The 23,119-nt window shown below is 40.6% G+C and overlaps 1 protein-coding gene across 1 annotated transcript in view; it reads left to right on the forward strand.

Annotated features, from left to right (window-relative positions):
* Positions 1 to 23,119, forward strand: part of FLT1 (fms related tyrosine kinase 1) — a 93,291-nt gene that overhangs the window by 12,037 nt on the left and 58,135 nt on the right. Inside the window, exons 4-9 of the mRNA XM_031066039.1 lie at positions 3,469 to 3,631; positions 3,719 to 3,855; positions 5,395 to 5,569; positions 7,074 to 7,191; positions 9,107 to 9,276; positions 9,683 to 9,842. Of these exons, the coding sequence (XP_030921899.1) occupies positions 3,469 to 3,631; positions 3,719 to 3,855; positions 5,395 to 5,569; positions 7,074 to 7,191; positions 9,107 to 9,276; positions 9,683 to 9,842 (923 nt within the window). The remainder of the gene's footprint in view (positions 1 to 3,468; positions 3,632 to 3,718; positions 3,856 to 5,394; positions 5,570 to 7,073; positions 7,192 to 9,106; positions 9,277 to 9,682; positions 9,843 to 23,119) is intronic.

Below are 23,119 nucleotides of genomic sequence, written 5' to 3' on the forward strand. Positions count from 1 at the left end.
AAATCAAGAAGATAATAAAACATGGTCTGGGAAATGGGTAGGAAGCTTTTAATTCCAATTCAAATTCAGCCTTCAGATCCCGATATAACCTTTATCTGCAGGAGCTGATGGCCTTTTCCTTATCATGTGAAGAATTGTGAAAAGAATTAATAGTTTTGATCTAATGCTTAATAGTTAGATATTCAGAGCCTCTGAAACCATAATTCCTATCAACATGATTCTGGCAGCCTCATTCAGGATCCATAAAATAAGATAAACCTTATTGCAAGTAAGCTGTGCACATCTCTTACCTCTTCATTTGTTCTTATCTTGATAAATGGAGAAAATATCACCTTTTGATACAATTATTTAATCCATCTGTTTACCGAGAATCCTTTTGGATTCTCCATCATAAAAACAATGACATTCATAGGAATAGAAGTAAATAAGCTTCAGTACAAGGAATAAGAAGTGGAAAAAAACCCAAGGGATGTTGTGAATCACATACGCAGACAATCTGAATTCTTAATAATGCCACCTCATTCCTTCCAAATTGGTGGAAGGGGAAACATGAAAGAAAAACCAAATATTCAAGAAGCTAATGTACATTTTAATTAAACTTTTAGTTGTCTCTTTCCAGTACAATCTGCCTTTGGAGATGTGGGGAACCACAGCTTGACTATAACTCTTGACCATATGTACATACACAGTATGTGGCTATACTGTGTTAATGCCACCAGGTACCAAAAATATTCAGTAAAGATTGAGCAAAGAAGGAGGCACAGCCTATACCAAAAATAGTTGCATTTGAAACAAAGTACAAAGAAGGTAAAAGGCCAAGAATGCACTGGGAGCCACAGTGATAGGGTTCACACAGATTAGTATGTAGACAATAAATTCCATGTTTACTGCAGCCGTCGCAACAAGCTGATTCTTTGAATGCCTCTGACTCACTGTTGGTTCCCATCTGAAAGCTATTATTGTGGCTGAATTTATCTTCTGCTGCTTCAGTGGAAGTTTCACTGTTTCTTCATAGGTTTTCTACTTCTCTCTGTGATGACCAAATGGCCAAGGTTTTTGACAAGGCCTTGAACTACACTGGGCGTGCTCTGCATAGGGGCAGGACCCGATAACCTCTGGAGGTCCCTTCCAACCTAAATTATTGTGTTATTCTTGGATCCTCTTTCTTGTACCATCCACACAGTGATCAGGATGGTGATGACGATACCATGCTTCTAGTTGGTGGTCTGAAAGATGGTTTAGGGCAGAGCAGAACAGCTATGGTTTTCTGAAGGCAGGAAACAGGTAATTTGGGCCAGTGGGGCTGGCAGGGAGCAGCATGGAGAATAGCTGGGTGAGAAGCTGAAGCAGGCAGGGAGAGAGGGCAGAGCTGTGAAGGGCTGTAGGCTGACCACCCAGCCTCCGTCAATCTTTGCATCAGAGGTAAAGTCCTGGTATTTCCACCCTCCAAAAGGGACTTGTTGCAACATCTTGGGTTTTAGCCGTTCAACAGATTTGGTTCAGAGACCAGCTATGTCACAGTGGTCTTTTGCTAGTCAGAGACCTCAGTTTTCTGAAGTTTTCATTCATGTAACTTAGTGTTGTGTTATGCTTTCACAGTTGACTGGGTGTAACTTTTTAGTCTCAGAGATGCAAAAAAATGATACAAAAAAGATGTAGCTCTAGTGGCTTTGAGGAGTGTCAGATGAGTAAACTGTACAGGCAAAGGTTTGCCTCCAGGATAAGTAAGCCTAGTGGACATCCAGACAACTCACAAAATTACAAGAGGCAAAATAGGACTCTTCTGTGTGTTTTGGTTGCTTTTGTATTCCTGGAGTAAGGCTAATACAAAGTCAGTAATACATCAATTAAGTAATGAATGCGCAGTGAATGCATTCAATGGGATGAAATACCAGACTAGGAAGGCTCTCACCCTCTGCCTTCACTTTCTTCATGTAAACCTGTACAGAAATATGTTCAGAAATAGTTTGATTTTCACCAAAGCGGGAAGAGGATAAATCGAATTGAAGCTCATGAAAACATAACTATGAACTAGTTACACCAAGATTGAAAATATGTTTTGTTTAGAACAGGAATGGCAACAGAGCTTGTAGGGACCAAGATATTGTTGAATGGCAGCCAGCAGGCTGTAATATAATGGGCTTTACTTGTGTGTGTGCTACACGCACTTCCCTGCGATTTGCATGCTTATTATAGCATCTTATCAGCTGTTGTAAAGATAAGGAATTCTACCACGTCATTTTGTGCTCTGTATTTGTTGCTCATTTGATTCATCGTGAACTTGGTTGTTTTGGAGGAAGTGGCATGAGATGAGTGAGTGTGATCTCAAGGGTGTCTTTCTGCACAGGCTGAGCGGGCAGCATCGAGGGTGCTGTGGTGTAGGGAGAAGCTGTACCCCACGGGAAGGAGACAGACTTCATTCTGCTTCCCCCGACCTCTGACAGCCACCCATGCTGGCTTTGCTTGTAGGAAGGAAAGGGCTGTCCAGCACATAAGTCCTCTGCTCAAATATAGGGGAAGAAAGAGATGAAGGGACACAGTAAGACTGGTGCACAGTGGGAAGTGATGGGCTGCAAGGTGCTTAGTTGATCCAGGGATATTTCCTTACGAGCATAATTCATTTAAACTCTCCTCTGTGCCATCTTTAAAAATATCTTATTTTTACTATTAAAACAGGTGTTATCAAAGTAGAGTCATAACCAGGCTTTGTACTCATGGCTGATCTTTGTGCTATCCAAATGGTGGCATTTATTCCATCAAAAAGTTATAACAAAATAGCATGATCTGAAAATGAGAGGTTTTGTCTGAGATCCAATGTCTATGTTAGGCTTTATTTCTTCAGGTTTTTCTTGGTACCTTATTAAAATAGGGCTTAATGTACCAAGGATCATGCTGTAAAAGATAACTGGTACTGCTGACAAAGTGAACATTTGATCCCACATGGCAATAATTTTTTGTTTGTTTTTTAAGCCTTTTAGGAAAAAAAAAATGACATGCATGGATTGAATTCTGGCAGGAATTTCTTAAAACCACAAAATGACAGCAAATTAAGCCCATTTGTCATCTCCATTGAAAAGTGTGTATTTGTTTCTCTGTGTTGAAACCAGGATACTTAATTGCAAAGGTTCCTGGAGATGAGCATTTTAGCTGCCAACCAGGAGCCAACAGAATAGCAGCCCAACTGCTGAAACTAATGGTAGTGTCAATCTATTGTGTCATAAATTACATCCTGTTATAAATAATGAAATCCTGGAAACAAATGCAACACTGGCATTCTTCACCCAGGTTTTTCCTCTATTTTGTGATGAAAATGTGACTTGAAAAACCCACATTATTAAATGTCATCCTTTTCACATTGATTGGCATTTTTTGGGTGCTTTTTCCCCATCCCTTTTTTACTAGGCTACTTTGATTCGAGAGTAGACATGAGGATGAGCTGTTTTTCTGATGTGTGTTTGGCACTTCCAGATTCCACGAGAAACCCTAATCCCTGATGGCAAGACAATAATCTGGGACAGCATGCAAGGCTTCAGAATACCTAAGGCAACTTACAAATTCATCGGGCTCCTGAGCTGTGAGACAACTGTCGCTGGGCACACGTACAGCACCAAGTACTTAACGCACAGAGAAAGTAGGTGGCATTCTCCACCCCCTGCCTCCCAGAAAGCACCCTGCCCTGCTGGCATCACTAATTGTTCTCCCTCTTTGCCACGTGCAGCCAACACCATTTTTGATGTTCAGTTGAGCACCCCACGTCTTGTCAAGCTGCTGAAGGGAGACAGCCTAGCAATTAACTGCACTGTCACTGCAGCCTGGAACACCAGAGTGCAGATGACATGGACTTACCCTGGAGAGGTGAGTACTGTGGCTGGAAGGGAGAAACCAGAGGTTTCCCACAGATCATGCTGCATCTAGCATCCCAGGAGGAATTCTGCTTTGGAATGCTTGCCATTGTTTGCATTCCATCATTTTGACCCTTGCTGACATATCTCTTAAGGTTTCTTTTTTTCCCTTCTGATGCTTAATTTCATAAGTAAACATGTTTACACAATGTGCTCTGGTTATATTGCATAATCACAAGCAAACACTAGAATTGTTTCATCTCTGGGAACTTCTTTTCGACCTGATGGAAGAAGAGAAATTTATCACCCCATCCCAGGCAGGGGCTCTCTCCTGTGACAAAAAAGTTTTCAGTGAGGCTGTCTTCTCAACACGTTCATTCCAAAGACTGGCAGACAGTCAGGCACCCGGTTTGAGCATGTCTGGAAAAGGTATTTTGATTTAGCTAGCCAAAATCTCATTTGTTAAGTGTCACACGAACAATCGTCTTGTTTTGACAGCTACAGGAATGATCTTGAATGTGCTTCTCCACCCCCCACACTGGGAGCATCCTCATAAATATTTGTCACTTAGAGAATAACTGCCAGGGAGTCCGTGTAAAACTGATAAGAAATTTGACATTAGTTTAAGGTTTACAACTCCCATTCCTTTCATGTCAGTTTGATTTATGCTGGTGATTCAAGTCAAGATCATTTATTATGTCACTCATTGTATCTAATCACAGGCTGAAATTATGATTGCATTATATAGGGAAGATTAATGCAATTGTTTATTGCTTACTGTAGCCATTTTCCCTGGCATTTTTTCACCTCAGAAATAAACAACTTAGCAACAAGAAATGCTTCAAATATATTATATTGCTCGTTGCTGCCCTACCAAGCCCTATCTGGGCACCACACTTGTGAAATTGTGCTTTGTTTTTATTTAGATGGTAACTGAAGGGTGCTCAGTGTTTATAAGACATCAACAATGTCCTGGGTTAAATAAACTTTGAGGCCAAATGCTGAGGGGGAGTTGCAGGAAATAACTCCTCAGAGCCACATTATCTTCAGTTCCACCCTGCTATTCCCTTGCCAAATCTAGTCCCTTTTCCGTCTATAGCATTTCCAGAATTCTCCCCTCCTTGTGTAAATGTCCTCTTTCTTCTTCTCTATGGCACTGAATCCAGGCACCAAACTATGTGCTGCTCTTCATATCATGGCTTCAGGGATTTTTAGGAGCAGTGCTGGACAACGGCGATGGGGACCTGGGCATGTTGATATGACAGGCTACACAAAAGGGAGGATCTTCCTCCCTTTGTAAAAGTACTAATTTGGATGCCATGATACCTTGGATGAACATAGGGATGAATTGCCCTATAAGGTTGCTGATATTTTTTATTGTTGACCCTCCGGAAATGTTACGCATCTTTTGCTTATCTGTGCTCTACAAAGACATCTGGGATTTTTTTTTGTTAAGTTATGCTGGCAGTACAGGAAAATAAAAATCTCAGGAAATGCTCATGAAAATTGGTTTGATCGAGCTCTTTCTTGTTCATTTCTTTGGCTCTTATAGACAAGGAGGAGAGGTTCTGTAACACAGCGCATTGACCAGAAGAATTCAGAGGCCAACATCTTTTACAGCATCCTCGTAGTGGACAGAGTGCGGGACATCGATAAAGGCCAGTACACCTGCCATGTGAAGAGTGGGCCATCCATCAAGGCTGTCAACACAACAGTCATTGTTTATGGTAAGAAGTGGTGCACATTTGTGGAATATTCAGTGCTCCTGTACCAAGGTCAGCTGTGTGATGGCTTTATGTTGTGACACAAGGTGAAAGCCATCGCAGGCAGAAAAAGGGAAACGAGGGAGGGAGGCACTCCAGGAGGGTAAACCTGTGCCATTTCTTCCATGGCTGTTTTTTACTGTTGGCAATAGACATGTTGATGTTCAATTTCATCACTTTTGTCTGCTAAATATTGTGATGGAGCTGTCCTCAGTCAGTTCTAGCAGATACAATCAGGCAAATTCGAGTTTGGGGGGAAAAAGAAGGTACAAGCATAATTTAAATAGAAGAATCTCTCTTCTGCTTCTATGGTACTTATGCATTTCTATGAAAAAATAAACAAGAAATAAATACTGTAATTCTACATGGAGTTCTGGAATAAGGCACTGGGAACATAGGATGAATCACTCACTGTATCTTAAACAGATAAACCGCATCTTTCAGAAACAGAGGTTTAGATTAAAATTTAGGTCAGGGAAGTTGGAGATCAAAATTAGAGTCAGAGAAGCTGGGACTGTTGAAGTCAGCCTGCATTCACATAAGCAGCCCCATCTATAGGATACGCATATTAGAAAGAGACTGTATGAATAAAGGTTTGCAGAATCAGGGCTGTATCTTTATAACTTAACTTGTGTAATTAAACTACTTATTTGTCTTGTGCATATTATTTTCAATGTATGTGGTAAGTGTGATTAAATGTTGAACTTGTTTAATGCATGTCCATCATCCTTATGCAGTTCATAATGTGAGTAAATATTGCACCCCAGGTACCATCAAAAGGACACTCAAGAATTTTTTATACTTTGAATATTTTATTTTGTACAAGTTGGCAGGGGAGAAAGAGATATTTTCCAATGTATTGTATGAATTTTATGTTTTATTGCCTCTTGGAAAAGCCATCAACTTGGCAGAGAGTTGGAGATGGGGGCAGAGCAAATGGATAAGAAAAAATTCCAGCAGGTTGTTATTATTCCAGTGAAGTGACAAAGATTTGTTGGTTTGATGAAACAGCTGTTCACCAACAATACAGAAAGTTTCTGCCTTTTCCTTTGCTATTTCTCTGAAGGTCCCTTAAATCCTCTCTGGAAAAATATTTTCTTTTGGAACATTCGTTGATCCTTGACCTGTAAGAGTGGAAAGGTCATCTGAGCAGCCTCCCACATACTACAGGCCACTTTATATCTTGTGCCTCTTTTTTCTGGCTGGACGCAATGTGAATTTGGCTAGAGTGTATCTTCTCCAAGCAGATTCATGCCCTGGAACTGCCTCTCAGTTTCTTGTTTGCTTATGGTATTCCTTTATATTTTATAGATCTCAAGGAGATTAGACTCTATTCTTGCTGATAATATGTGGGGGCATCAAAATTACTAAAGATAATTTTTATTTGGAGTCACATTTTCTTTAATAGAGCTACTCATTTTGCAGGGTGAAAATCAGTAATAGAAAGCACTTTTTTATTTTGTTTAAGATAAAATGTTCATTAATTTGAAGCGTCGAAGAAAAACTGCGCTGGAGGCTGTGGCTGGAAGAAAATCCTATCGTTTGTCAATGAAAGTGAAGGCATTTCCCTCTCCAGAGGTTATATGGTAGGACAACAGTTACTTCCATGTATTCATCCTGGACCTCCTTTTATGATAGAGTTGGGGAGGATTTTTTTTGGAGTTTCAGAGCTGCCTGGGGTTATGAGAACATTACTTCCATTTCACAAGTGCAAGAAAGGAGATACAGAAAGTTTAAAGATGAGATCCTCAAATAGGTTGGATATGTCTCCTCTTGAAATCAATGGATGCTCCATAGCTAAATATCTCTACCGGCTTTGACTGAAGTGTTGCATCCAGCTTTACTCAGACCTAGATATGAAACCTGAACTTGCTTTTCAGACAGTAAGAGAAAGAAAAGAAGGCTTTCATTAAAAGAAATTGTTGACTTGAGTCATCCAGACATGCACTATTGCAAAAAGTGGAAGTTGATATTATTATGCAGTGATCTGCAGGTTGTAGACCTACTGCAGCACAGCATTCACTGGATCATGCATTTTGTCTCGTGTAAATTGTGTTAAGAATTTTTTGGAACAGTTTTTATTTTTATTAATCCAGTCCACTTTCATGCGCAACAATGTTATCTATTCATGACCTCAAGGATTTTTTTTGTTTAAATAATTTAAAACACCAGTAGCTCTGGCTCAATTAATTGCACTTTAACAAAGGGTCTATGACAAGACTGATTAAGAACACAAACTATACATATATGAATAGTGGGAGTTCATGTTACAGCCAGGAATTAATTTTGCTCCAAAAGTGTTGTCTTGTTTTATAAAACCTTTACACTTATGGTTTCATGTGGAAAACTGAGGGGTGAGTGTGACACTGATGCCAGCCATTTATACATAATTTTCTGGTTTTCCAGTGTTTGGGTTTATTGACTACACGTATAGATTCAAAGCTTCTGAATGAAAAAATCTCCAAACATTGTAACAAATTTTAATATTTTTTTTTAATTTAAAATTGAGGTTGGTCAAACATTGGAATAAATAGTCCAGAGTGGTAGTGGAGTCTCCATTCTTGGAGATACACAAAACCATACTGAAAATGGTCTTGAGCAATCTTCTGATATTGCTTTGTACAGGACATTAGACTAAATGACTTCCAAAGGCTTTTTCAGCTGCAGCTATTTTGTGGTTCTGTAAAATACACATACAGTGAAATGCCCAAATCCTTAAGTCCTTTGACCAAATTTTAGTGCTCGTTTAATAACAGTAAGAGTTTTTTCTAAAAACTTACTAAAATCTGTGAATCATTTAGATCAAATCCATCATTATAATGAATATGTGTTGCACCCTTCTACTAACATCATGTTAACCTTCTTGCAGCTTGTTAAAATGCACTTTACACTGTAGTTTAGACTTCGAAGAAAAATATTTTGCTTCAGGAATCTGTGTGTGAGCAACAGTTAGTACTTTCTACATTGATTTTCTGTTATCTTTAAAAACATTCACTTGATAGCAGGATATCTGATTCTTAAGTGCTTATCTAATCTACTTACTCTTCCTCTTCCTAAAATCACAGCTGTGCTTGGAGTACTGTAATACTTTGTCCCAGGATGTATTCTGAGGTCATAGAGAAATGGCCAGTGCAAGATGATGCAACCTTTATTTCTGTGACCCACCCTTAGCCAAAATGGTTGTTTTTTAGACTAAATGGCAGTCACAGCCATGAACAACTGGGATCTTCAGAGACAGAGTTGGAATTTTCAGCAACTCTCAAATACCATAGAGCCCCAAGAGTCAGATTCTTATAAATTTTAATATATAGAATAGTATTCTCTAAAGTGGTTTACAAATATCAGCAATCTTATTTGAAAGGAAAGGACAAGCCTGTGGTAAACAGAATCTCAGACTGGAAATCCAATCCCTTCCCAAAAGATTGAGGGATATGATGTAACATGGGTGGTTTAAGCACAAATAATTTTCAGAATTTTGATTTCTGGAATTCCATGAAACAGGTTAAAAGATGGGCTACCTGCTGCTGAGAAATGTGCCCGGTATGTGGTTAAAGACTATTCCTTAGTCATCAAGGATGTTGCTGAGGAGGATGCTGGAAACTACACCATAGTACTGAGCATTCCACAGTGGAACTTGTCAAAGAATCTTACAGTCACTCTTACTGTAAATGGTAAGTTTGCAACATGTTCCCATGCTTCTCCTGAACATGTAAGTGCTCTGTTTTCTCTGAGCTGGATTGTCACCAATCTTGCACACATCAGGGCATTGTGGGCTTTTTTTACTGACTTCATGGACCCAAACTCAAGCCTCAAATGCGAGGTGAAGGACCCATCTTTGAACCAGAAGATGGACGCTGCTTTTCATTAGAAGTGTTTCTGTCCTCTGCAGCCACATATTTGCTCCTGATGACTTAAATGTGTTACTAACCACTTGTCTGACTTAGAACTGCTGTTTTCCTTTGTTCTCCTGGGGATTTTTCTTGTTACTCACACTGCAAGAATGTAGTATTTTTATAATCATGCAATACATTGGAATTAAGCTGGTTTTAATAGCTTTCCAATTTTTGCCCTTTCCAGTGAAACCGCAGATATATGAAAAGGCCGTGTCATCATTCCCTGATCCCAATCTGCATTTACTAGGCAGCAAACAAGTGCTGACATGCACTGTGTATGGTATTCCTCCACCTAAAATTACATGGATGTGGTATCCCTGTAAACAAAACCATTCTAAAACAAGGTAGGACAATGTCTTTACTTTTATTTAGTATGTCTTCTTTTACCATTACACTTAAATATTTTTTTGCAAAAGTAAAGCTTGCTGTAAACATTGCTTAGTTAAAAAAATTGTCTGTTTTTTATCAATATATTTTTCAGTGAACATGTAGTCACAATGCAACTTTTCCTCCATCATTATTTGAAAATGGAGGGCAGAGTGGTTATTTGGTATTGCTATTTGGGTTTATTTACAGTTCACTATTCATGCATGCAATATCAGTCCAGAAGTGATAATTGCTTCTGCATTTCCATGAGAGAAGACAGTGTCTTGCAAAGTTCACACACTTTCACATGGAGTTTTCCTCCATGCTTTTCTCCACACACAGTGACTCCTATGTGTAGTTTCTTTTGAAATCAACAGAAAACATCGTAGAAACTTCTTCCATTATGAAGGTCAGATCTGTCCTGTGATATGTTTATTCACAGATTCAGTTCAGCAAGCTAAATGTGCCCACCATTCTCCAGATGATATTTTAAAAGGGTAAAGAATAAATGGCACCATGCAAGCTTACTTGACGCTGATGTGGTGCTCAACTAATCCTCTTTTTACATTTTAGGTTTTTTTTGAACTCTGTTTCTTATGATTAGGAGCTTTTGTTGACTCACTTATCCACAGCTCTTCCTGCATCATGAAATCTGACACAAACTGAATGATTAACACTCAACCTCCACAACAGCATTATCATTAAGTTGCTATTGGAGGGTTCAAACAGGCAAGGTACTTGGATCACAGCTCAGTGAAGATATTTAAAAACCTGACAAGTTTAACACACAACATTCTCTCAGTTTCAGTTGAAGAATAATCACATTCCACAGGATTTCACTTTTTTAACACTTTCACAGAACTGGAATTTAGCACCAGGTAAATATTTAAGTACATGCTTAACTGCAAGAGTACAAGACATATCCTTTAAGTAATCAGGGCATCTCAGTACTGAGGGTCTCAATACTAAACATCTCAAACTAAGGATACTTGTAAGTGCTTTGATATCAGTGAGAGAGTGGTTAGCACTTCCTAGAAGCAGAAGTTATTTTTCTCCCTCGCTATGCCCTTGGGATTATGCTAATGGCAGTCTTTCTGTGCCCTTCCCACCAAGAGGTGGCACTAGCAATCTCTCCTCTTGCTGGAATAGGTATTACCTGAAATCCTCCATTTCAAGGACAGGTGAGAGCTGCATTTCCTCTGTCTGGTATGTTTCCATACAGGGACAAGTTGCAAAACTTATTTTTGCTAATAGATTTAAGAGAAGAGAAATCACAACATCTTTTAACTAGAGAAACCTCGAGAAAAACATATATGAAAATTTTCCGTCTTTTAGTTTCTTTCAAGAGTTTATACAGTTATGAATAGTCTGGATTGAAATCCAGTGCAGGACTGAAGAAACAGTGGGTTCTTCGTTGGGAGTCGAGGTGGTGCTCATCTGTTGTCAGATATTTCCTTCTGTTAGCAAGCAGGTCTGCACTCCAGCACAGGACAGCAAGTCTTCAGAAATAGGAATTGACATTTGCATGCAGGTGTTCAGTAATGTGCTGAACTGTAGACTCCATTAAATTTTAATTAGGAGTGTGTTTGAGCAGGTGATCAAAGGAGAAACGTAACAATTTGAATGAGCTATTGGCTCTGTTACAATGTTGTTTCCAGACTGGCTTCCAAATTGCCTTCATAATTGTTCTGTGATGATTCCCTTTAACCCTCTCCCCTTCCTTCTCCTTTAAGTACTCATTGAAGAAGTATCCTGGAGAACACCATTTTTAAGGCTTTGCCTAAAAGGAGTGGGATGATTCCCTCTGAGTAATATGAGAATTAACTATTGCAGAAAGACAGAAATACCTGAGTAATTACATTTTGTCTCCTGCTCCAGGAAGGGAGCAGAGTGGAGTACCTCAGCAGCTGGCACACCTTGCTCGGGCTGATGCCTGTTCAGGTGTTCTCCCTGAAGAACTGGAAAGGCCTTTAATTCCACCTGTTTCATTATACTTCCCTCTTTGTGTGATGGGAGGTTTGCCTAAACAGGAGATTAAATGTGTGTGTACCTTGTGCAGGAAATGAGAAACGTATCTTGTTCTGCCATTATAGCACTTTTTTATATTTATCTGCCCAATGTCCGGTTTCCAAAACTAAAATGTTGCTTTATTTGTGGTCAGGCAGTGCTTGTTTCTGTACACAGATGTACCAGGTACTTTAAGCAATGTACCCCCACAGGTTACCCTTCAGTGTAACCTGTTAGTTCATAGGTGTTTGCATGAGGAGAGGAGGGTTAAGGGGAGGAGTATTACAGTTGGGGCAATAATTTTTAGCATTGTAGGAGGTTGAAGTTGTGAGGTAGTAGAGATTCTCAGGAAATTCCCAAGTCCCATGTCATGGGACAGAGTGTGCACTCTGCGCAGAAAGATGCTGTTGCTGCAAAGACTTTGCAGGGCACTGCTGGCTCCAAGATCTGTTTGCTCCAATATTTCTTTATAAGTATGTTTAACTTGGCATCATGAGCACTGTCACTGCTAGTTGGGGACTGACTGCCTAAGTTAGATGCTTTTATTTTTGAAGGACTGTTGCCCACGGCCTCCTTTAATAACAGCTATTAGGTTGTTTGGATACTTCTTTCACTTTATTTTCCAAGCAGTATTTCAGTTACAAAAATCTAAAAATACCTCAATGAATTCCATTGCTTTTAGATGCAGATATAGTTTAATTCTTTCTGATTGATGCAATCAATTTGCATAACTCTTCTTTCTGCTTCACTTGGGCCAGTAACAGGAGGATGGCCAAATTAAATAATTTCCATAGTTTCCTTGTAGTAAATAACAATAAAAAACTGGTAACATTGCTCAACAAATGTGGATTTTTGAAATGTGGAAAGACCAACATCATTAAAAATTCCCTGTTCTTTCTTTTCTGTTACAATTACTTTGCTTAATCTAACTCTTGCCATTAATCAACCTTTTTAGCTAGCTAGCTAACTAGATAAGTAGGTCCGAAGATTCTCTTCTGATATTCAGCCAAACAAGGAAACGTAGAAGAGTAAGGAAATCTGTCTTGGGCAAAAAAGCAATATTCTGGGGGTTTTAAGCTTATGTAGAGCTATTAAATTTAGAGATGGCAGCCAAAAGATAGTAGAAGACACGATGCAAATTAAAATGAAAATTAATTTAAAAAAATTAATCTGTCTTAAATGACTGAGAAACTGCTTTTCCAGGGCTATCTCATTGCAGCATATGGTGCTGCTCTGTAGCACATTCCCAGGCTGGGCAGCCCCCAAGGTGTTCAGTGGATATAGAAGAACACAGCCCTGTGGGACACTTGTCCTGAAGTGCCCAGCAGTCTCCTTAGCCTCTTTTCTACCCCTCTGGAGCCACCCTATCCATCCTGAATTTGCCTCAGGCTGGGTTGTCAGCAGAGGTATATGGGGGCAGACAGCAGCAGAGCTTGCTGAGGGTCTCCAGAGCCAGGCAGGCTAGGATCCACCCAAAACAGATCAGTTCTGAGGCTGCAGAACAAGCGTCTGCATGCCAGGAACGTGCTTGATGTTAATGGTTCTTGACCTGAATCTCTTCAGTAGATTTTGTTTATCTTAAACTGACCTGGCAGAAATTGCCAAGAAAGGCATGTGGGATACTGCTATTGCTCACTGGAAGCACTGGCTTGCTCAGCAGCTGTGCAGTGTTGTTTGGGGCCAGTTTCTCGCTCTGGACATTTCTACGCGGACAGTTCAAGAGAGACCTCCAGCCTCTGCCCAAGGTTTGACTGATTGGCCCTTCAGAAATGGCAGACAGTTGCAACACTGAAATTTTACCATGGGTGTTTAAACTCTCCCATCACCTTGCTACCTCCCTCCTCTTGAGCTATCAGTTTTGTTTAGCCTCAGACTGAATGTTACATTATTATTTTACAACCCTGCCATCCCATCAATCTGTGGTTTTTTGGCTTTTGGTTTTTGTTTTGTTTATTTTTTCCTGTGTGTGTGTTTGCTTGAGAGAAATGTAACAGTATTATGGAGTTGCTTACAAAAGCAAAGTAGATGGGGAAACTGGTACATGATTCTCTGCTCTCCTGACTACAGTGTCAAGACGTGAACTCTGCTTGGTGGTAAAACCACCTGATGGTGGGATTGGAGATGGAGGGCTGAGTATGAAGTACTCAGATGAAGCATCTGGGAGGAAAAAAGCTTGAGGTGCTCCTCAAAACTTCTGCAGAGATACAGAAAGACTGAGACTATCATACTGACAGTGCATGGCCAGACTCCCAGCAGCTTCAGTGAAAGAGGAGGCAGGCCATGTGTGCATAGCAGTCTAATTGCATTTCTGCATTCTTTGTGTCAGGGTATTAATAAGGGATTGAAAGGCAGAATCATTAGGATGTGCTTGGATAGATGATCTGGGCAAACCAGATTTGGGACGTCAGTGAGGTATGTAAAATGAGCAAGTAAAGAACAAATGTTAATTGTACCTAATTAGGAATGTACTGAACCACCCAAATTTAATTGTTGGATGCTTGCAAACATTGATGCCCATTAGTTTGCCCACAGTGACTTGTTTTGTTCCCTGTGCCACCTTCTGTTTTCAGGAAGGGAAAGGCTGAGTCTTTGGAGCTGGTATAAGTAGGTCAGATGCCATTAACAAACAGGTAGTTCTAAAATGCATTTGTTTAATTTGGCATGTGGCTGAATCCTCAGCTCTACCTTCACACTAGCTGAGGATCTGGTGGCCTTTGTGCCTTCCACCCTGCTCTACAAGAAAACAATCTTACAGCAATCTAGTAATGCAAAGGTACTTAGGGGTACACCAAAAATTCTACTGGCTATTCCCTTATTTTGGTGGAGTTGGGGAAATAGAGTAAATAAAAGTCAAACCCTGTGGTTTTTTACATAACTTTAAAAAAATGCAGAGAAACTGTCACAAGTGTACATTGCAGCAGCATGGACTTCCGGGGAACCTGAAGCCAAAGGAAAAAGAGGAGTGAAACAGCATCTGATCTGCTTCAGCCTGAATAAGGAATATGCTCAAGCATCTCATTCTGCACTTTCACTGGGAGCCAAAAGCCAATGCTTGCTTGTGAATACATTATTTCCTCTGAGTAGAGCTAAGTCTTTGTTTTCAGTGACTATTATGGAATTTATAATATTTTTTAATATTTTTTTTGCAAGATGCCATTTTAATCAGATCTAGCACATCCATATGTTTACATAAGCTTGACAAATACAAGAACATATTGACAAATGCATGCTTTATACTGAGTACAGTTTGCCCCAGTCTGTCCACAGAGTTACACGTTGACGAATTTATTCTGCAAGTATAAATTACTTCATTATGGATCTTCGTTGAATCAGAACCTTAAGCTTTCAAGTTTCAATATTGCTAGTTTCCAAATCACTTCAAATGAAATTTTTAAAAAATTAAATCAAGAAGCATCGTATTATTTATTTTGTCACTGATCAATCTTCAAACATAAGAGCTACAGCAGGATCCAGATGGTCAGGGATACTCTGCTTAGTACCACGCTTTTATTCTCACTTGCCTATGTTGGGTTGCTTTTTTTTTTTTCAATTGCTCTTCCTTTTATTTTTTCCTAGTTTCTTTTTTTTTACTTTTGCTGCCTTCACAGGGTGGTCTCTTGGCTTTACTATGTGCAGTCTGACACCCAGCCTTAAGGAAAAACACTTCAGGGTCACGTAGGTGGTGGGATGTTTCTGCTTGATCTTTTGCTCCGTGTGGCCCAGCCCATAGGAAGCAAAGTGTGTGACAGGCTGTTCGTGGGGACTGCACGACGTGAGCGAGGCCCCGCACGCTGGCAGCCTCCGAGCCAGTGGGGAGTCCCAGCCCGTGGCCAGCAGCCTGCTCCTGCACTAGCAGGGGCTCTTGGCCAAAGGAAGGCACCAGGTCAAGCTCTGTGTGTGCTTAGGAGTGATTATGAATGGAGTGCTATTACTGGATCGAGTACACCTTTTACAAAAATATACAAACTCTAGTTAGCATCCTCTTTCCTTTTATGTGTAAGCCTTTCAAAAAGCCTTTGCAGAAGGCTTTGAACAGGCATGTGAGGTAGGATCGTGCTCAGAAAAAAATATTCGGTTAAAAAATAGAAAGCAGAGGTTAAGAGGGAACAACCAGTTCTTGCAGCCTAGGGAGTGATCAGTGAAGTTTTTCAGGAGCCGGTGCTGGGGTCCGTACTTGTCAACACGTTCAGAAATAACCTGGAAAAGGTGGCAAGGAGGTGACAGTGTTTGCTGACGATGACAAGTTGTTCAGATTTGTAAGGATGAGGGGCTGATTGCAATGAAATGCAGAACTCTATGAATCCGGGTATCTGAGTGAAAAAGTGGCAGGTGAAATTCGCTGAAGATAAATGTGCATGATATACATAGGGAAAAAAAAAATCTTGCTTTCGTATGTAAAATACATGTTAAAAAGCTGTTGGCGGATCATTACTACTACAAAGAGGGATCTGAGTGCTGTGATAGATGGGTTTGTGAAAGTGAACACCACCATGAGCAGCTCAAAAAGAAAATCAAGTGTTAGGAATCACCAGGAAAGAAACAAAGACCACAGTACAGAACACCATGATAACTCCACAAATCCATAAATTATCCATGTCTTTTATGCTATGAGCATTTCTGATCCTTTCATTTCAAAGGATGCAGCCAAACAGGGAGGTACACCAGGAATAGCATCAAAAAGGATCAAAGGAATTTCAGAGGATGAAAGGAATGTGTGAAGGATGAGTGAGGAGGGAGATCAAGACTCTTGCAGACTGAAAAAGAAGTGTCTTGGGAGCTACAGGATAGAGACTTACAGACTTGTGAAAGACACACGTCTGAGGGTCAGTTGTGTATACCTTTTCCAATTCATGAGGTAGGGGCCGTTAGATGAAGACAGGAGGAACAGAATTTGGAACTGGAAAAGGATTTAGCTCCTCATGTAGTGGATAGCATAGCTGTGAATCTCCTTGCCAGAAGATTTTGGGATTTGAAAACTTTCTACAGTCTTGGAAGAGAAGTATAGAAACAGTCTATATTGCGGGAAGTTCCTGAGCTGATAATAATTGGTGACTGGGGGAGTATTAGAAGGAAATATCTGAAGTTAGTCCTGCTCTTACTCATCCCCAACCATCTGCATATGGTCATTGTTGGGACAGGATATGGGGTAGATGGATCCTTGGTCTTACATCCATGCCTGTCAGTATTTTCTCTTCCTGTTTTCCCTCTAATCAACTCCCCTCTCTCCTAAAAAATGTTTCCCTCCATTCTTTCTCATCCTTTCCTTGTTTTCTGCCTGAGCTTCAGTCCCCCACTCCAGTCAGACAAGAGTTGCTCCCAGACCCCTACTTGAAGAGAAGTTGAAAACAAATCATTGTGAAAAACACAACCTCAGTGGGTCAACAGCTCCTCTGTCTCCTTTGCTAATCACTGGAAAATGGAAAAGTGAGAGTTGTGCTTCCAGCTTGTCAGCAAGATGGGCAGTGTGTAAATGGACTACTGAAGAGTTACTCCTTTCTAGAATCAAGAGGATCCAGATAGGACAGAAAAGGAAAAAAAGGGAATTTTGGCATTCTGAGAAGGAAGGAGTTGTGGATACATGGATCTCGGAAAATTATAGACGTAAAGTTATGTGTAGAAGTTGAGCGAGCTATTAAAAGTGAGTTGTGCAAGGAAAATAATTTACTCTAGAAGGGTCTGAACAATATCTTGGACTTTATTTATAGGGAACATAAATTGGAAATAAAAAGAAACTGACTGCAAGAGTGGACATTGTATGTAGAGGTTTTGTGGACTTTCTCTTTAGGATACTGACTGTTCAACCAAATTGCAAGACCCTCTTCCTTGCAGTACTACAGACTCTCAAAATCAAATAATTTTTTCCCTTGAAAGAAGTTCTAGGTTCTTGTAAAAATCTCATGTGATAATTCTATAGTTCCAGCCAATATCTTGCTTCTCCGTGCAGGACATGATTTTTCCTTTTGCACAGAGAAAGTGGAGGCTGAATCACAGTGGCTTCATGGGAGATGAGAGTGAACACAGTTTAGTAAAGGAGGGAAGAGAGGTGAATAACAAGGAAGGAAGGTAGGTTTGGCTGAAATATGATGGTATTCTGTGTCCATGAAGAATGCTAAGCAGTGTGAAGCAGCAAATTAAAGATCAAAAAGCAAAATATAATCTTCTGGTAAGACAAGGTGATGATATTTCATATAGCCTCAGTATGCATAGACACCTGAAAAATTACTTTCAAATGTTGGTATGTTCCCTAGCAGCCAGAGGTTTCAAGTAATGGCAAAGAAGTTGGAAGCAAAATGGGTTTTTTTGATGACCCTCAGTCTCAGTCATCTGCATGTTTTGTTGCAAGTAACTGTTGTTGCAGGGTGCTCAGGTGTGCAGTTATAGAAGTGATTTTTTTCATGTGGAAATCTGAGTGTGGGCTGATGAAATACTGAAAGGTGAGGTAGGTAACATTGCTGTTGATCTTGCTGCTTCTTTTGAGATAGCTCAGATCAATCAGCTTTACAGGCAGCAAACTGGAATAGTTAAGGGCAAGTCATAATGTTTGGAAAGGATGAGTGTGAAAGGGAAACACCATCCAGTTATCTGGTTGCATATCAGTAATAGCAAGAAAGGCAATGTGCAGCTATAAAATGCTTCCTTTTTCAATAGAGCCATGAAAGTACACAGCAAAGCTCTAAATACCACCTATCTTATTCTTTTCAAAGATACCCCCCAGGAGAATGAGGTTTTGGAACATCAGGAACCTGATCCTAAATAAATAAATAGAAATAAACAAATAAACAAAGTAAAATATATCCAGTTCCTACCACCTGTAGTTTTCCTCCTAGCTCCACCAATGCACATATTAGGGAAGGTGTTTGGGATGAGCTCCCAGCCGCAGTTTTGCCACTATTTTGACCTCTAACTGGTTGGTTTTGACCTAGAGCAGGAGCACCTGGACCATAACTTAGAATCATAGAATCACATGCATAGACAAAGCTGGCCGGGGGCTGGCACATGTTCTCCTTCCCCCACCCCCATAAAGCACGTTTTACAAACTCTACATGCTCCCTGCTACTATTTTTCCTCTCTGTTTCCTGCTCCAAATTGACTCAATATTCCCAAGGACACGTGGCTACACCAGCCCTGTGCGATCAATCACACAGCACTGGACACGGAGGTGAAAGGCAGGCACGGCCCATGCCATTCAGATTTTTTTTTGGCAACTTGCAATAAAAAAACAATTCCTATGTATTCTTTACAATTCCAGGAATTTCCAGAGTTCCTGTCTTAATGTTAGTGTCATTGCCATTGCTTCTTAAAAGATGTGAGTCAGCCCAACTTGAATTTGTAGTAACATTGCCCTCACGCTGCTAGGAATTGCTGCCCTATAAAAAGGATAGCTGCTGAGAAAAGTATGGTGGCTGCCAATAATCACTTTAAAAAATGGGCACTGTTGGTGACAGGATGGTTTCCTCTCCCTCCCAACAAACACTACCCCAGTGAATGAGAGGCTGCCAGGGGCTTTGTCAAGAGGAATGCTTACTATCAGAGTTGAATGAAATTCAACTTACATGAGGTAACAATTTCAATGGCCTCTGGAATCACACAGGAGGGCTTGGGAGAGAGAAGCTGGGAAGACAAGGAGACAGAAGATGAGTATTTTTCCGATTGATCTGTGGGTTGAGGCTCTTTCACTGGTATTTGTTGTTGTGCTGCTTGAACTGAAAACTGCAGTACTGTCTTTGGCACGGGGAAGATGCGTCTGGATGGGCTAGATCTGGGGCTTTCAATCAGAACTGACTGTCATACGTGAGGTCAAACCATCCAATGAGTAACTGGACAAATTGTTTACCTCAGCTCCTATGCTCTGCTATAAATCACCGAGCAGCTTTTCTTCTGAGACCAGTAGTTTCATGGGCAGGACTTCATCTTGGAGCTGGTTTGTAGTGTGATTTCAGTGAAATACATCAAGATGACATGAAGTACACTCTTACCCTGTTGATAGTTATAAATACACCATGCTATTGTGCTTGGCATGCTGCATGCTAATAGAAATGAGGGCTCTGAAACTCATTAGGAGAGGGAATGGGCCGTGGAGCAGAGCGAGGACAGTGTGGAGCGAAGGCTGATCACCACAGCCCTGTCCAGAATAGGCCATGGGAGTTTTCTTATCTCGCTTTGGCAGGAGGTGCTGCTAGCTTCCTGTGCGAAATCACAAGCATATGCTGCTTTCCTCTTGTTGTTTGGCTTCCTCCGCTACACAAGACGGTTCCCAGCACTGTGATTATCTTTGCATCTTCAAACATGGCACACTCTGCTTCCTCAAGGGCTTGATGTATTCTCGAGTAGCAGGCCGGCTCCCCTCCCCCCAGCCATTTCTCCAGGGCCCCCACGGGTGCCAACTCCACACATCACAGACCCTTTATAAAGCTGGACTTTCTTCTGGTTGCATAACCCACCCCCTAGCCTCTCCAAATCCATGTAAATTCCCGAAGCTCTGGGTGATGAGGAGGTCTGACAGCAGAATTTATCCTTCAACAGGCAGAGCTGCTCTCACCCCTCTTTCCTCCTGTGCTGGGCTTCTCTGGAAACCTTACAGAGAATTAGTGGCTCCTGTTTTTAAAAAAGGATAACCTTTTTCTCAGGCTGTTGACACAAAGGCCGATGCGTGCCTGTGTGGGTGCACACCTGCAAATGTGCATGCCAGCACGCATGCAGGCATACTTGAAAAACTGCTTGGGGTGTGATTAACCTCAGTGCTCTGCTTCCACCAGTGCTCCACTAAGGCAGCAGAGTCCAATTACCTCACTTTGAGGTTGTGTAACTTCTGTAAATTTAGGTTTGTACACATCCCTGTTAGTATTTCTTACATGGGATCTCTACACAGGCAGAGTTGCGCCCACAAAGGAGAAACATGAAAGGGTCTGCAGGGACACAGGTGAAAGAAATGCATAGAAATGTGCTGGCAGATATCAGCTTGTTTATCAATCCCTGTGCACACTGTGTGCTCGTTCACTAACCCAGCAGTAACCCTGCCCTAAGATTTCCTGAAGATGCAAAGCACCGAGGCTCATCCCACAGCAAAACATTTCAGGAATTCATGTACTCTGGAAATATCTGGAGTAAGATTTAAATACCTAAAATGCAGTGTGATTTCCCTGCAAACACAGACAGTTCCTGCTAAAAATGCAATGCCCTTGTTATTTTACTGAGTGGGTAGTTTGAAGAAATTGCTAATTTCCTTGAAATTAGAAAAATATGCAGCTGATGTTATGTGAGGACACACTCTATGAAACATCAATCGAGTTAACAGGAAGATGATTGCCTACTTTGGTTCCAGCCAACATGGATTTTTGTGTTTTCATTTTTCTCTCTTTCTTTCCAAGCATCTGTGCTTAACACAAACATTTGGTTTGATGATTACATCTAAGTTCAGCAGAACCTTTTCTCTTTCTGTTACAAAATGCCAGTTGTTAGATGCTGAGGTCAAGTTAAGAGTCAGGACTTTTGACACATTTTTCCCTTCCCCATCTCTACCTGATGCTGTTGACCTAGGCAGCGTCTTTCACATGGCACCCCTGGCAGCAGAAAGAGGTGGGATGACTCGGAGTATTAACCTGAGCAACCAGCTCAGGATAGTGGACACAACACATGTGCTGTCCCGGAGCTATTTTAGTGTATTTGAGGTTAAAGTGAAGGGATTTGGCAGCTGATGAGAGGAAGCATCTGGTTCTGCATCCAAAGGGATGAGTCTGAGTCTTGTCCTGGACTCTCTCTGGCAGCCGTGCTGCAACTGATCCGTAAACATTCGCTGATCCAGCAGTTGGTGGAGCTGATGTTGTGTGTACAGCAGTACTCACACCTCCAGCTGTGTGCTGTTGGATGCAGCATTCCCAGCTTGATTGTGACTCCTTTTTTATTAAAACCACGGACAACAGCTATGAAGAGTATTCAATTTTCTACTCTAATTGCATGAACGTGGTAGTGGCCAGTTCGGATATAGAATGGAATGTGACGTCAGTAGAGTTCACATGTGTGCCTCCAGGGCTAATCTAGCACTTTACATGTGTTTTTCTTGTTATTGTGATGTTATTGTAGTTATGATGGTGGTTTGCATTCTGGTTTTAATGAGTAATCAGCATCTCATTGTGCTAAGCATCAACAAAGACATAGCACTGTCCTCATCCCTAAGACATGGCAAACTAAATATATACAGTCTTCTTAAGGAATTGTGAGGAAGAGTATAATAATAGCAACTGAGTCTGGAGGCTCCAGAGCTGTAAGTAAGGAAATTGGAGATGCTTTTCAGAGATGTACAAACAGCTTATGAATATGCATTATGCCCTCTTTGCGTCCTTTACCAAAATATGTGTAAGGACTTCCATGGTAAAGAGTACAAAATTTCAGCACTGTAAAAAGAAACATAAATGCATTCTTTGGGGATAGGAAAAAAATAAATTAGGAGGCGCCTTTTAATATGCATGAAGTGGGATTTTGATATCTCTGTTTTCCTGTACAGATTGCATCCAGTCACAAATGTGCTTTTGATACTGCCTGTTCGTGTGTCTGGCATCACAAATTGAGTTTTGATATCTTCTATGGCATGAAAATGTTACCAGCTTAGCCAAATTATCATGCCTTCAGTGTTTTATTCTTGTTACAGAACCAGACTTCTTAAAGCTTTAAATGTGCAAAGTAAAATGGCTTCTACCTTTCTGAATAATTTTAACCAATTTTCCCCGTCTGAGTGCAACAGGTGCCCTTATTAATGCACCTGTCTTTCATTTACCCTGGCCTCAAAAATAATGTATTAGAAGTTGGCTTTTAAACCAGAGTCTGAAAGATGTGGTTGTGTAGATAGGGCTTTCCTGCCAGGCTCTTTTTCCCTGTCCTCTCTCCATGAATGAATTGCCATTGCCTTCTCCTGGCTCTTTTTTTTTTTTTGTCTTTTCAATGCACTGATCCTTTCAGTGCACAATGTGAAATTTGGGCAGCCCAAGTTAGTTTCCATGTCATTATTTCTTTAAGCTGTAATATCTGCTAAGTCATTAGCCAGTTTGACGCAAAGCTGCACAACTAAAAACAGGCATGTAAAGTTGGTGTACCATTGGTATTCCAAACAACACAAAGTTTACTGTGCAAAGCAAACTGCACAGTTTGACTGAAGGGAAATGATTGCATCATATTCTGTTTTTCACTCACTGGGCTTTAAAGTTCATTTCTCCAAACAACTGTTATACAAGTCAGAACTATTTGATTACAGATA

Source organism: Geospiza fortis, unplaced genomic scaffold (genome assembly GCF_000277835.1).
Source record: "Geospiza fortis unplaced genomic scaffold, GeoFor_1.0 scaffold16, whole genome shotgun sequence".
Classification (NCBI taxonomy): domain Eukaryota; kingdom Metazoa; phylum Chordata; class Aves; order Passeriformes; family Thraupidae; genus Geospiza; species Geospiza fortis.